This window comes from Leptinotarsa decemlineata, unplaced genomic scaffold (genome assembly GCF_025532065.1).
Source record: "Leptinotarsa decemlineata unplaced genomic scaffold, Ldec_3_MD MMD2_tig00000218_RagTag_RagTag, whole genome shotgun sequence".
In the NCBI taxonomy this organism is placed as follows: Eukaryota; Metazoa; Arthropoda; class Insecta; order Coleoptera; family Chrysomelidae; genus Leptinotarsa; species Leptinotarsa decemlineata.
Genome location: NW_027412545.1, coordinates 1,561,361 through 1,577,271, shown reverse-complemented (window position 1 = coordinate 1,577,271; position 15,911 = coordinate 1,561,361). Strand labels below are relative to the sequence as shown.

General features: G+C 33.1%; 1 protein-coding gene across 3 annotated transcripts in view; it reads right to left on the bottom strand.

Moving 5' to 3' along the window:
- The window catches only part of Pgm2a (phosphoglucomutase 2), a 51,317-nt gene that overhangs the window by 3,431 nt on the left and 31,975 nt on the right, over positions 1-15,911 (bottom strand). For all 3 annotated transcript variants that reach the window (XM_074173208.1, XM_074173211.1, XM_074173209.1), the window contains 4 exons: positions 5,825-6,180; positions 2,446-2,577; positions 2,044-2,252; positions 244-542 (listed from right to left, as the gene is read on the bottom strand). In XM_074173208.1, coding sequence (XP_074029309.1) covers positions 244-542; positions 2,044-2,252; positions 2,446-2,577; positions 5,825-6,180 — 996 coding nt within the window. The remainder of the gene's footprint in view (positions 1-243; positions 543-2,043; positions 2,253-2,445; positions 2,578-5,824; positions 6,181-15,911) is intronic.

Below are 15,911 nucleotides of genomic sequence, written 5' to 3'. Positions count from 1 at the left end.
ATCAACCTAATTTTTATCCTCATGAGTTGACTGAATGATTTTGAGGACTTTTCTCAAGCGAGGAATCAGCAACCATGGAAGCACAAACCACTTAATACTTTTTCATAGCCATATTTAAGCTTTCTAGCATATGACTCTCCAGAGATATACTACTGGGGACACGTGTTCTTTTAATTTTGCTTACGAGTGTACTTCATTACAAAACTATTTCATTTCATATATCAAATATTGCGCATATCTTACCGTATTCTCTCCCCTGAAATTTCGTATTCTGTGAAAAATTTTCTTAATGATGACCGGATCATGGCAAATGAAATACGAATTACTTGATACATGTTGTCCATAATTCAAATAAATCTCATCAAGTTTTTCTGTGAGGGTTTTATTTTCGTTATAAAGATAGGAAGCCATAGTAGTCAACTGAAAAGCAGCCGATACTCCATCTTTATCTACGACTTCGGTAGAACACATAAAACCAATGGCTTCTTCAAAACAGAAAATAACCGTCTTTCCTTCACGTTCCAAGTCCAACGCCTTGTTACCTATAGAAAGTAATGAATGTTGTAATAACTCGTATAATAAAATTTCAGAAAATGTTTTGTTAAAATAGAAATCCAATAAAAGAACGCATTTCTGCTCATATAAATTATCTCTGAATACAAGAAAACTGATTCATACTATTCAATTGATTCTAGTAGTTCATGTTTTGTACATGATTTAACATTTTGGAACGTTTTGAATACTTTTGTTCCAAGAATTTTATCGACTGTAGATTAAGGTAGTCTTCAAGTTTGCATGATTTCACGTTTTAAACGTTTCTGTATATTTGAATAGTGGACAATTTTCAAGTCAAATGGGCTTTAATTAGTTGGAGACGATCCTGTCCATTAATAGACTGTTATTTTGTAATATGTCCACCCATGTGAGCAAGAAGGGATGACAAGGATGCTCGCGCATGAAGGGATGGGAGTCCAGACTCGCAAGAGGGAAGCAGTACAGCGTCACTCGTAGAATAAGACGAAATTGTTTATCAATAATTCATTGACAGTATAATACTGTCCACTCACATCATTTCACAGTTTGTGCATGCTCAACAAAGTTTGTTCAAATAGTTTTGATAACTGATGACTGATATCTATCCTTTGATCATTGCACGTATGCATTTTGTTCTTTGTTGATGCTCCGACTTGTCGGAAAATGATAAATGTCAATCATGAAAAAGTTGACTGTTCAACCCATACTGAAATAGCAACAGATTGAACTATCCTTTTCCAGTCTCGGGAATAGCAAGTCAGAATCTGAATTTTCATAAGTTTTTCAATCCTACATTGAGTCATGATTTCTTTTTCATATCACTAAAAATAAATTACACACTGCGAACATATAACATCTGATATAAAGGAAATTGGGTAGTGATTTGTGATATTTTTAGAATGTTTACACCAAGCTACTTCTAAACATTAAAGTATTACTATAATAAGATACATGGGAAAATTTGCATAAATGTCTTTCGGATATAATTTAATGTCCTTCTTGGTATTCTTTTTTTACAAATCTGATCTAATCTAATAAAAGAAACAGTATAAATCAGCTAATAACCAAACCGAGAGCTGAACGCAACATCTATTAGTGCTAAGACGACGTTCGACGGGTCATTTGATAGTAACAGGACACCTTTTAGATTTAGATAGTTGATTCCAGAGTATCTGTTCTTGCCAGTGATATTGCGAAATTATTTCATGACGTATACAACAAATGGTATACTCAGAGTGCTGTCAAAATTTTCTGTGAATAGGTCATAGTTGTCAGTAACCTAAAGACAAACCAGTTTCAATTTGCTTGTTCTTTATTAAACATTTCTACTCGAACTGTAGTGCTATAAAAGGTGTCAACATAAACAAGATTTGGAATTTTTCCTCTATCCAAGGTTTTAGATATGTTACCGAAAAAATACGTTACAGAAAAAATATTGAATTATCATACTCAATATGAACACAAACCGAATAATATTCGTGAAATAAAGTATTTTTATTTAATACTCACCTATCCATTTGAAGCCTGTCAAAGTATCTATAAATTGGAATCCTTCTGCTTTTGACATGGTTTTCAATATCATTGAACTAACCGTACTCGAAATCATGTAGACGTTATTCAAGGGTTCATTTGGAAACCTCTTTTTGAAACAGAACAACATCCACCAACCAAAAAGAGTTCCTAATTCATTACCGGTGAAAACCTTCCATTCGCCAGTTCTGAAAGAGCGTGATAATTTCACTGAATGAAGTTTATTGAGCAAATGTAATTATAGACCAAGATTAGAAAATAAGATACGTATTGTGAACTAATTTTTGATTATGACAATTTTTTTCAGTTTCTGGAGGTTAGTGAATCATTTGATGGTCATGAATAATTCCAAAGTCCATAGTAAAGAGTAAAGATACTTACTGTCGATTTTTTTCTGCAACTGCTAACCTGTCTGCATCTGGATCATTGGCTATTATCACAAAACTGTTATTTTGATTTGCTGTTTTGAAGGACAAATCCAGACTGCTTTTCCCTTCTTCTGGATTAGGGAATCTAAAACAAACCTCCCTATAAGGATGGAAATTTGTGGAATTTGTTGAGAGAATTCAAACCGAAATCACTGTCATATTACTGCGAAAAAAAAATATTGATTTGTATTTGATTTGAGATGTTTTAAAATAATAACTTTGCGACCTTCGATGAAAATTGTATACTAACTTCTATTACCACAATTTGATGATGACGACCTTTTTTTGCTGGTCACTTCACTATTATTTTGAATATTTTTATATGTTGCAAGTCCAACAAATTTGATAAGTGCTTGCAATATCATTATGTTTTCGAAGTGAAAGTCTGCACATGCGTACACCGACAGTGTAGTCAATATTATTTGTAACGGAACCCTGTTTTTGGTAGATATTGGCTTTTTGCTATTATATGTGAAGTATGACATATAATTTGAAATATTTTCTCAACTTCGTCTTTCCACAATGAACGTTTGTCATTTCATTTCCAGAAAAATAATCTACCCCAAATTAATATCTTGAGAAATATTTGGTTACATCGAAACACCCCAAATTTACGACTACAGCGCATACGTCACTTTTTCTGTATGTATTATGAACAAGCAAAATCAAATGATTTTGGAGAATAAAATAAATATTTTATTCTCCTTTATTAGGTCGAAGGTGAAGTAAAAGTTTGGCATATGAATCAGACATAACATAGTCTCCTACTTCGCCAAATGACCAGACATAATATGAATATTACTGGAAGTTTATCCCAACCCCAAACCGTTATTCTCAACACCAGGACACGTGTTTCGATCAGCAAGTAATCATCTTCAAGAGGACTATTGAACTAAATATACATACAATGTTGTCTTTATTCATATCATACCTCTGCTAGATACCTGTCTCTTAAATTGTCTTGAAATTATTTTACAATGTTGCCTCATCTACTAGTCTTGAATTAATTTTACAATGTGGCCCTATCTAATAGTCAGGTAAATCTTACGAATAAAATATTATTTCAACAAGCTATATAGTAGAATATTAGGTATTGGTCCACCATCGTTATACATAATATTATACAACCTTCATACCTAGTTCCTCGAAAATATTTCCAAGGTTCTTGGTGGTATGGAACTGCGATATATTTCTCTTAGTTTTTGTCGTTTCTAAAGTCGAAATTTCGTTCATTTTTAACCTGAACTTACAATATACCCCTCGAGAAACCGTTACTGACTGCTATTTCCTATATTGTCCGTTTTTCTTTGGTGAACCTCTCATGTGTGAGAGAAAATGTCAAAAGAAGATACACTAGAAAATTCTGCCCAGCTGAATTCATAGTGATGAGAACTGTCAGTAATCTACCTGTAAGTGCTTGTTTTCTTCCTAAATACAATGTATTCTAGCTTTCTACATTGGCTCCTCGTTACCAAAACTCTAACTAACTTCTAACTCATATGTGAATTTTGTTGATGGAAATATGTTATTTAAAAAGGAAACAACGTCCTCAATATTTGATTTTTTTATCAAATATCGCAAAAACATCATCCACATACGTCAGCCATATCCTAGGAAAATACTTTGACTTTTCTTTGGTTTCCATTTCGAATTTGCTCATGAACAGGTAGGGGGACAAGGGGTATTGTGAGGTCTGTGGAATTGAGAGGCTAGGAAATAAAAAACCAACATCAAAGGAAACCATAATCACATCTTCTTGTAGGAAGATGTTTTTGGTATGTTTTATGAACTCTAAGGAGTTTTTGATACTGAAACTTGGTTCCGCAATAGGCAAGTTTTCAAATTCCTTAGTGAGCCATTTTGCTATTTGGTAGATAGGAGATCCAATAGCTGACACGTTGGAGCGCATTGATTTTCCAGGTTTGTGGATTTTTGGAAAGCAATATAGTTTTGACACCGTAGGGTTGGAAACTTGTGAGTCTGGTTTCAGTTGAGGGGTAAGTATGTTGTCGCATTTGTTGAGGACGTCTTTTACTTCGGCAATCATCTTTGGTTATGGGTTCCTGGAAAATTTCTGCGATATTCGAATATTGAGGACTTTGTTTCCTTTTTAAATGAAAGATTTCCATCAATTCAATTCACGTATGAGTTAGAAAATTAGGGACAATTTCCATTTCTTGGCGTTTTGGTAATGAGGAGCCAATGTGAAAAGCTAGAATACGATGTATTTAGGAAGGAAAGAAGAACTTACAGGTTCTGTCTACAGTTCTTATCGCTGTGGACAGCACAAACATGCTGGGCTGAATTTTATAGTGCGTCGTCTTTTGACATTTCCTTTCACATATGAGAGGTTCACAAAAGAAAAATGGACAATACAGGAAATAGCAGTAAGTAACGGTTTCTCGAGGGGTATTGTGGATGATATTATAAGGAAGAAAAATGTTGGTTGAGAATGAACGAAGTCTCGACTTTTAGAAACGATGAAAACCAAGAGAAATATATCTCAGTTCCATACCACCAATACACGAATAACTTTGGAAATAGTTTCAAGGAACTGGGTATGAAGGTGGTGTTTAAAACAAGTCATACACTACAGATCCTTTTAGAAAATCCAAAGGACAAAAGTCGATAATTCGGAAAAGTCTGGAATTTACGAAATCAAATGTGTGGACTGCGATGCAAAATATTATGGACATCTAGATGCCTATGAGAGTGTATAAATAAGTAAACATAATGATATTAAGAATAAAGATGGTGGACCAATATCTAATAGTATACTATATAGCTTGTTGAAATAATATTTTATTTATCAGAGTTACCGATCTATCGGACAAGGCCACGTTGTGAAATCAATTTAAGACTAGTAGATAAGGCAACATTGTAAAATTAATTTAAGGCAATTAAGGCGCAGGTACCTAGCAGAGGTATCTATGGTATGAATAAGGACAACATTTTATGCATATTTAATTTAATCTTTCTCTTGAAGATGATCACTTGGTGATCGAAACACATGTCGAGTTGTTAAAAATAATGTTTGGGTGTTACTGGAATGAAACTCCAGTAATATTTATTACTAGACTACAGGTTTCAGAGCATAATATGCCAAATAAAAAAAGAGGTGATGTCCTGTCAGAATTTCATTCTTTTGGATTGGATATGAAGTTGATATGAAATTTGTCAATTTGGTAAAAGTCATATTGATTCTGCGATTGGAAAAACATATGACTGTGTTATCAACTGTATAAATTGTTCACCTCCTCCTCCCGAATTTTCTTAAACGATGACAACTTCTTCCAGTGTGTTATTCAGACTATTATTTTGTTTTTACTCACTTTACTGTTGGGAAGTCTGGGTGAGGATCTTTCTGTTCCAACACTGGAACAAACTTAATTTCTGTCTCTTCAAAAACTTTTTTGATGTATCTGTAGCCTACACCGTGCATAGCTGTGTAAGTGAATAACAAACCAACGTTTTTGTTCAATGTTTTGTGTTCAGGAAGAATAGTATTCCTTATAATCGCTAGATAACTCTGCACTATATCATTCAGAGGATCATCAAGTTGTGAATCTCTTGAGGATAATATAGATGTATCCCAGGAAGAATCTAGAGGCTCCAGGTTCAGCAAAATTGATTGCTGAACATATTCGTCTACAGGAGAAACTATTTGCGCACCATTGGGTCCATATGCCTGAAAGAGAAACCAATTTTGAGAACCATATGAAGAATGTATAGTACTATTGGACTTTCCAAAAAAAAATTCTCCATCTTGAAAACATTAGGAATACCCAAGATCCATAACTGTAGGTTTTCAGGGAAACACATTTTCTACATCCACATCACTCAAATTTTTTGAATGGCAGTTTACCATGTTGCAGGAATTGAAGAAGATAACAAATAATATATAACAAACAAAAAAATGCCGTAGAACCAGATGGATTGAAAAAATATTTCTTTTTCATTGAATTATTTTTTTTAAAGGACAAAATACATGCACTACAGGAAAAACCTTGAGGCGCTCTAAGAGCGGTGCCTATGCGAAAGTAGCGATTCACATTGGATTTGTGTATTCCACATAAACGCAGTTCTCCAAGTGAAGTTTGAGGTGTATTGAGTTGAACCTTAAAACGATGAGCAGCCATCGCTTATTTCTGATATGTACCGCTCTTGGTAGAATCAACACTTCCTGTGAAATTATCTATAGAAGAGAGAAAAAATTTTAATCTTTCTTCGATGTTCCAGACTATCAAGGTTGCAAGTGATGTTTGCGTCTTCTATCATGCGGATGGCTCTTTTCTGGATGGAATCCAACAGCTTCAGGGTATGCTTAGGGGCGTAGCTCCGTACATGAGAACGATACTCCAAAGAAGGTCTGATCTGAGCTTCATAAAGCATCAAGTTGCTTAGGTGTGTACAGTTTTCTGGTTCGGAGTGTTCCAAACCTTTGAGAAGCAACCTTACGGCCTGGCCACAGGGATCGGCGGTGCAAAAGTCGAACCGGGGGCGAGGCGACCATTCGCGCGGCACCGTTTGCAGGCCACGGGCAGTCACGTTCGCCGCCACGACCAATAGTCCGACAGCGAAATGTCTTTATCGGATTTATCTCGATATTGCTTAGAAAGTAATAGTTTTTTAGTTCAAGACCTAATATTTGGAAGAGATTGTGGAGTACATGATTTGAATTAGAATCGGGGTATAGATGAAGAATTCCACAAGAAGTACGAGAAATACAGATTATATCCAGAAACATTTTTTGAGTATACCAGGATGAGTGTTGAAACCTTCGATTATATTCTTGTGAACATTCAACCATTCACGTTTCTGTGAATATAATTAAATCAAATTCCTATTCAAATTAATTCAGGTATTATGTGGCTTCATCGAAATGTTTAGCTAAACTCCCCATATTTAAATGGAAAATTATGACTTTTAAAACTAGTACTCAGATAATATTTCAATTCATCAACTTCCTTGATCTCTATAGTAACTGTATCTGAATCTGCAATGTACTGATCCATGAATAATTTGAATGTATTCAACAGTTATCCATCAATATAAATAGTTCATCTGCCAGTAGATCTAGCCATGATTTTTTTCAAATAATATTATGTATATGCTCTTCATAATTTATCAAAATTGGTTTATCATTTTCTGTTTTTCCGGCAAGGATTCTTCCGTTTTTATACCAAACAAATTTGAAGCCATATTTCTTCAGTTCTTTCAACTTTCCAAATGAATATTTATTTCTTGAAGTCAGTTCTTCATTAATGTAAATTAAATTTGTAGATCCTCTTATTCCTAAAGTTTCAGTGGTAAAATTTCCGTTTGTTCTATAAAACATTTTAGCAGCATACAAAATATTTCTTTTTGATTCTTCTGTATCTAAGACAATTTTCAGAACGTGTGCCGGATGGTTTTGATTTTTGTTTCAACTATTCCATTCATATGTTGAATTTGCACTGTGTCTATATTCAATTGTAGCTTTTGAAAATTGTCATGTACTATGTCCAAATCGGTTTTATTTTCATGTTTATGTAAACCAGTGATTTCTTTAGCTTCGGTTGTTCATGAAAATCTGTAATTTGTTTGAGTTGACTTATCTCTTAGTTCACTTTTGATATTTCTTTCTTGAGCATGTCATTATCAGGATTCATTTCTAATCTTTCTACTTTCAGTTTTTTCAATAAACTTAATATCTCCTTATTTTCATTTTTAACTTGAAATGAATTCAATAGTTTTTTGTAGTTCTTTCACTGTTTTCATTAGATTTTATAAAACGTCATTGCATTTATCATTTTTGTTTGTTTCTGGTTGCTCGGAACCATTTTTGCTAATCCACCTATTTCCATCTGGTTTTCTCATTTCTTTAGAAAACTGTTCAAATTCTTTAGAGTCTAATTTGGAACATTTCAAATGGAACCATTTTTTACATCCGCCTTTGCATTCTATGGAAGTATGGTTTGATTTCACAATAGAATCACAACAATCACCACACACAAAAAATGTCGGATGTACCATTACTTTTGCGATCTTGAGAGCAAACAGAGAACTTCCTTAATTTTTCTTGAGTGAGTTTTCCATTTGCACGATATTTTAAAAGCAAATATCCACTCTTTTCCTCCGAAGTTTCTTCAGCTTCCATTTTGTTTACGTTTCCAAATATTTTGAATAAAGTTATTTTTTTGTAAAAATGTCAATCACAACATAATAAGAATTTATGATAAATATGTTTTTTATGACCAACAACAGTTTTATCATCAACTAAATGAATCAGGAATCAGTTTTAATATATTCGAGCTATTTTAAGCTATTTTTTACATAAAAATTTTCGATTTACATCAAGAGAAACTTCTTGTGTCACATTGACAAGAGATACATTGGACAGGCATAAAATCTAACAAAAACATGAGATGAAATAAAAGGAGATTTTTTTTAAAGGTGTATGGACTGAGTATATGAGAAGACTATATGATTAGTATGTGTGTACGTATGTATGTGTGTGTATATGCGTATATATCATTCACTTTCTCATCAACCGGTTAGTTATTTTGTTTTCCTATATAAAAATATACATATGGATAGAAATGTGAGTTTTTAATTATCGACTTTTGAACCACGCACTAACAATACTCCCCAATGTTTTTAATCCAGTAAGGGCAGACCCAGTAAATCCAGGGAAACAAGAAATATTTTTTGGTACCTTATGCACCATACTTATATTTTTTTTATAATCTTAATTTGGATGTACCTAAAGCGCATGTGTAGCCGACAGCCTATACTAAAACCAATAATGATTGAGAGTAGAAGTAAGCCCAGTTGACAGCAAATCGTGGGCGTGCTTATTAATTTTTGAGAGGGTTAAGAATGAAAGAAAAATTCTTAGTACAATTAGTTAAAATATTCATACACATTTTTTATTTATTTCATTAAAACTTTGCAATGTCGTAATTTACCTAATCGTTGTAGTCATTAGGTGGGCCTTATGAAAACGGTGTAATAATCGTGGTAATTATAGTAGGTACCAAATAAATTAACAATATTAATGAAAAACACAATATATATATATATATATATATATATATATATATATATATATATATATATATATATATAGAGGTTGAAGGTTAGCACGACTGGCTAAGTTAAGAAATAGCACGGGGATTGAAACGGGTGTGCAGTCGGAGACAGAGAAAAATGAGAACTCTTTTTTCTGTTCAAGCTTTCGAGACTTTATTGACTCTTCTTCAGGAACTCTAGATGATAAGATGAAAATTAACAATTGTCAAAATTTGTTGTACTTTACTTACGAAAGTTGAGGTTATGTATATGAAGCAAGCATGGGAAGAATTATTTTCTTAAAACACTATGAAACTGTGATGATTTATGAAACACTCATGATACTGGATAACAGGTTAAAATTGAGAACATTATAATAAAATGTGGATGGCACTAATAACATTAGATTGTTGTAAAATAAAATTTTTTTAAATTTTTTGTATACATCTTGTGAAAGGAACATGTCCAAGTCAACTGTCAATTGTCTTGTCAAAAATTATTGGAAAAGGAGAAAAAATCCATGTCTGTGGTATGGAATGCAAAAGTGACTAAGTTTATCATCAGACAGGAATAAAGTGCTAATTGAAATTTGTGATGAATTTTTAAAAATAAATTGAATAGAATTTTGTTTTGGTTAACATCTTGGAGGAATGAACAGTTGTCTTGTCATTTACAGCAAATATTGAAAATTGATAGATGAATGGTTGAATGTGAATTTATTTTTTGATTGAGTTAAAAGAGGGTTTATTGACTGATATTTCCAATCATTATGATGTGCAGATTGACTTTTATTGTATTGGATTGGTAGCAGGATGGTTGGTGCGTCTGTTTTGATTGTCTAAGTGAAGTAGGTAAGTATAGATTATACTAAGTCCTTCTATGTCTCTTCTAGAATTCATACTGAGAGGATTTTTGAAAATGTTTGTCATTTCTAGGAACATTCTTTTGTGTACGTTGTTGGATTGGTCTAATATTTTGACATTGTCATATGCAATTTTATGGTCATGGTTGATGGAATGTTGTGCTAAAGTGCAGCTATTTTTGTTGTTTTTTATATCACTTTTGTGGGCTGTGATTCTATCTTTGAGGAGTCTGCCAGTTTGGCCTATGTATATTTGGTTGCATTCTGCACAAGGAATTCCATAAACTATGCCTGAGTTGTGTAGAGTTGGAGTTTTATCTTTTAATTTAGAAAAAATGTTTTTTACTATCACTGTATTTTTTAATGAAATTGTAATGTTTTGGAAAGGTTTGAAAATTTTTTTAATTTTATACGATAATCCTTCGATGTGAGGAATGGAGAAATATTTGGAAGTCACAGCATTGTGTATGGGAAGGGGAGCATCAACCCTACTGGGTTCAGTAAGAGTGGTGGAACGACTGAAGATTAAACTGTTGATTAATTTGGGTGGATATCCACTTGCGATGAATAAGTTTGTAAGTTTTTTGAGATTCTGGTTCCGAAGGGTGGAGTGGCTTGTGAGGATCACTCTGTTTTTCATTCCTAAGACCAGATTGATTTTTTGTTTGTTGTCGTGAAATGATTGGTAATGCAGAAACCTACCTGAAGCGCCAGGTTTGGTGTACCAAGTCGTGATCAACGTATTGTCTTGTCTCCTCATGAGTTTTGTATCGAGAAATGGAACACTGAAGTTCTCATCCTCATTTTCGATGGTAAATTGGAGATGTGGGTCATAGTTATTGAAAATTCGGAGGACCTCTTCGATTCCATCATTCGGAACACTGAGTATTATGTCATCGACATATTTTTTTAAAAACGGTATTTGAAATTGTATGATATTTAAACATGAATTGACTAAGTCATCCATCACGTACTGGGCCAGGATAGGGGACACAGGGCTTCCCATAGGCATGCCGAGTGTTTGTTTGTAACAATTGTTGGAGTATGAAAAAACTGTGGTTTCAAAGAGAAAATGGATCAAGTCCAGAAAAGTTTGAAGATTAATTTTGCAGTGATTAGAAATACTAGGCCAGTGTTTTTTAACACTATTGAAGGCAAGGTCAAGAGTGATATTATTGAAAAGAGCTTTTACATCTAAGCTAATCAAAATATAATTGTTGGGAATGTGAAATTCATTAATAAATTGACAAAATTCGAAAGAGTCTTTGACATAAAAATTGTTATCTTGATTGTATGAGAGTGTCAAAATATCTGTGACTAATTGTGCAATTCCTTTATTAGGGCTGTTAATACCTGTTCAGTTAGACAACCTTTCTTTGTTAGGGAAGTAATTAATTTGTTGGATTTTTGTTGAATGGTGGATGACGGGTCTCTATGAAGGTGTGAGTAATATTGTGTGTCATTGAGGATGTTCATTGCGAGTTGATCATAGTGATTGGAATCTAAAATGGTGGTTACATTCATCTTGTCAGAAGGTATTACTTTGATTTGGGGATTGTTTTTTAAAAAAATTTTGGTTTTGTGATACAATTTTTGAATATTACTATCATTGCTGTGATCTTGATGTAGATGATTAGTGATGGCGTTGGTGGTTTGGTTGAGTATTATATTTCTTTGATCTTCATCAAGGTTACTGACAATGTGATCAATATCTGATAATAAATGTGGAATATTTATATTTTTATTATTGGGTTCTATACTGAATTTAGGTCCCAGAGCCAAAAAGTTACTGACGTCTTGTGGAATATCCGTACTGCTAAGATTTTTGATCCAAGATGTTTGAGATTGAAGTTTAGTTGAATTGCTTTGAATTAATCTATTAAATTTGGAAATGTTACCATTCTTAACTTTGTGGAAACATCTGTTGTACTGTACCGAAAGTCTTCTATAGAAATCAGAAATTATGAAAAAAGGAAGTTTCCTAGTGAGAGTAATCTTAGTACTTGCCAGGGTTTTCTCAAAAGTACTAAGATTACTCTCACTAGGAAACTTCCTTTTTTCATAATTTCTGATTTCTATAGAAGACTTTCGGTACAGTACAACAGATGTTTCCACAAAGTTAAGAATGGTAACATTTCCAAATTTAATAGATTAATTCAAAGCAATTCAACTAAACTTCAATCTCAAACATCTTGGATCAAAAATCTTAGCAGTACGGATATTCCACAAGACGTCAGTAACTTTTTGGCTCTGGGACCTAAATTCAGTATAGAACCCAATAATAAAAATATAAATATTCCACATTTATTATCAGATATTGATCACATTGTCAGTAACCTTGATGAAGATCAAAGAAATATAATACTCAACCAAACCACCAACGCCATCACTAATCATCTACATCAAGATCACAGCAATGATAGTAATATTCAAAAATTGTATCACAAAACCAAATTTTTTTTAAAAAACAATCCCCAAATCAAAGTAATACCTTCTGACAAGATGAATGTAACCACCATTTTAGATTCCAATCACTATGATCAACTCGCAATGAACATCCTCAATGACACACAATATTACTCACACCTTCATAGAGACCCGTCATCCACCATTCAACAAAAATCCAACAAATTAATTACTTCCCTAACAAAGAAAGGTTGTCTAACTGAACAGGAAAGTAAACATTACAAAATTTACAATGGTACCATCAACAAATTCTATGGCCTTCCTAAAATTCATAAAGCAGAACTTCAATTACGTCCAATTATTTCTGGTATTAACAGCCCTAATAAAGGAATTGCACAATTAGTTACAGATATTTTGACACTCTCATACAATCAAGATAACAATTTTTATGTCAAAGACTCTTTCGAATTTTGTCAATTTATTAATGAATTTCACATTCCCAACAATTATATTTTGATTAGCTTAGATGTAAAAGCTCTTTTCAATAATATCACTCTTGACCTTGCCTTCAATAGTGTTAAAAAACACTGGCCTAGTATTTCTAATCACTGCAAAATTAATCTTCAAACTTTTCTGGACTTGATCCATTTTCTCTTTGAAACCACAGTTTTTTCATACTCCAACAATTGTTACAAACAAACACTCGGCATGCCTATGGGAAGCCCTGTGTCCCCTATCCTGGCCCAGTACGTGATGGATGACTTAGTCAATTCATGTTTAAATATCATACAATTTCAAATACCGTTTTTAAAAAAATATGTCGATGACATAATACTCAGTGTTCCGAATGATGGAATCGAAGAGGTCCTCCGAATTTTCAATAACTATGACCCACATCTCCAATTTACCATCGAAAATGAGGATGAGAACTTCAGTGTTCCATTTCTCGATACAAAACTCATGAGGAGACAAGACAATACGTTGATCACGACTTGGTACACCAAACCTGGCGCTTCAGGTAGGTTTCTGCATTACCAATCATTTCACGACAACAAACAAAAAATCAATCTGGTCTTAGGAATGAAAAACAGAGTGATCCTCACAAGCCACTCCACCCTTCGGAACCAGAATCTCAAAAAACTTACAAACTTATTCATCGCAAGTGGATATCCACCCAAATTAATCAACAGTTTAATCTTCAGTCGTTCCACCACTCTTACTGAACCCAGTAGGGTTGATGCTCCCCTTCCCATACACAATGCTGTGACTTCCAAATATTTCTCCATTCCTCACATCGAAGGATTATCGTATAAAATTAAAAAAATTTTCAAACCTTTCCAAAACATTACAATTTCATTAAAAAATACAGTGATAGTAAAAAACATTTTTTCTAAATTAAAAGATAAAACTCCAACTCTACACAACTCAGGCATAGTTTATGGAATTCCTTGTGCAGAATGCAACCAAATATACATAGGCCAAACTGGCAGACTCCTCAAAGATAGAATCACAGCCCACAAAAGTGATATAAAAAACAACAAAAATAGCTGCACTTTAGCACAACATTCCATCAACCATGACCATAAAATTGCATATGACAATGTCAAAATATTAGACCAATCCAACAACGTACACAAAAGAATGTTCCTAGAAATGACAAACATTTTCAAAAATCCTCTCAGTATGAATTCTAGAAGAGACATAGAAGGACTTAGTATAATCTATACTTACCTACTTCACTTAGACAATCAAAACAGACGCACCAACCATCCTGCTACCAATCCAATACAATAAAAGTCAATCTGCACATCATAATGATTGGAAATATCAGTCAATAAACCCTCTTTTAACTCAATCAAAAAATAAATTCACATTCAACCATTCATCTATCAATTTTCATTATTTGCTGTAAATGACAAGACAACTGTTCATTCCTCCAAGATGTTAACCAAAACAAAATTCTATTCAATTTATTTTTAAAAATTCATCACAAATTTCAATTAGCACTTTATTCCTGTCTGATGATAAACTTAGTCACTTTTGCATTCCATACCACAGACATGGATTTTTTCTCCTTTTCCAATAATTTTTGACAAGACAATTGACAGTTGACTTGGACATGTTCCTTTCACAAGATGTATACAAAAAATTTAAAAAAAATTTTATTTTACAACAATCTAATGTTATTAGTGCCATCCACATTTTATTATAATGTTCTCAATTTTAACCTGTTATCCAGTATCATGAGTGTTTCATAAATCATCACAGTTTCATAGTGTTTTAAGAAAATAATTCTTCCCATGCTTGCTTCATATACATAACCTCAACTTTCGTAAGTAAAGTACAACAAATTTTGACAATTGTTAATTTTCATCTTATCATCTAGAGTTCCTGAAGAAGAGTCAATAAAGTCTCGAAAGCTTGAACAGAAAAAAGAGTTCTCATTTTTCTCTGTCTCCGACTGCACACCCGTTTCAATCCCCGTGCTATTTCTATATATATATATATATATATATATATATATATATATATATATATATATATATATATATATATATATATATATAACTTTTTTTCACTATTGGGTTGCAGCAATTGATAAGTGAACTCTTTATAACTATTCTCAAGCTTTCGAGTAACTTAAACTCATCGTTAGGGGTACTAGACAATACGGTTGTCTACGTCCCACATTTTTTGCTCCTCTTTTAAAACATGCTGCATACATTTCTTACAGTCTTCTGCAGAAACAGTTCGAATAGCTCCTTGTAGGTGATGTTGCACGTCCACTAATTTAAATGTTCTGTTTTCTCGTGCCACATATCCTTTTACTTACGCCCAGATTAATTCTATTAGGTTTAATTCGCAGTGGTATGGTGGTAACCTTAAAACTGTAATTCCACGACTTAACGCCATTTCATCCACTGCGAATTTTTTATATTTGTCTGTGTGTAATTTTGTTAGCTGAAGTAGTTCTGCCTTTAAACTATCTTTGTTATATTGGATGTTCTTATTAATTAACCATTCTTGAATTGCTGCTTTTTTCCATGATTGTTTCGGTAACAGTTCTAAATGTCGACTATGGTATGGGGCATTGTCCA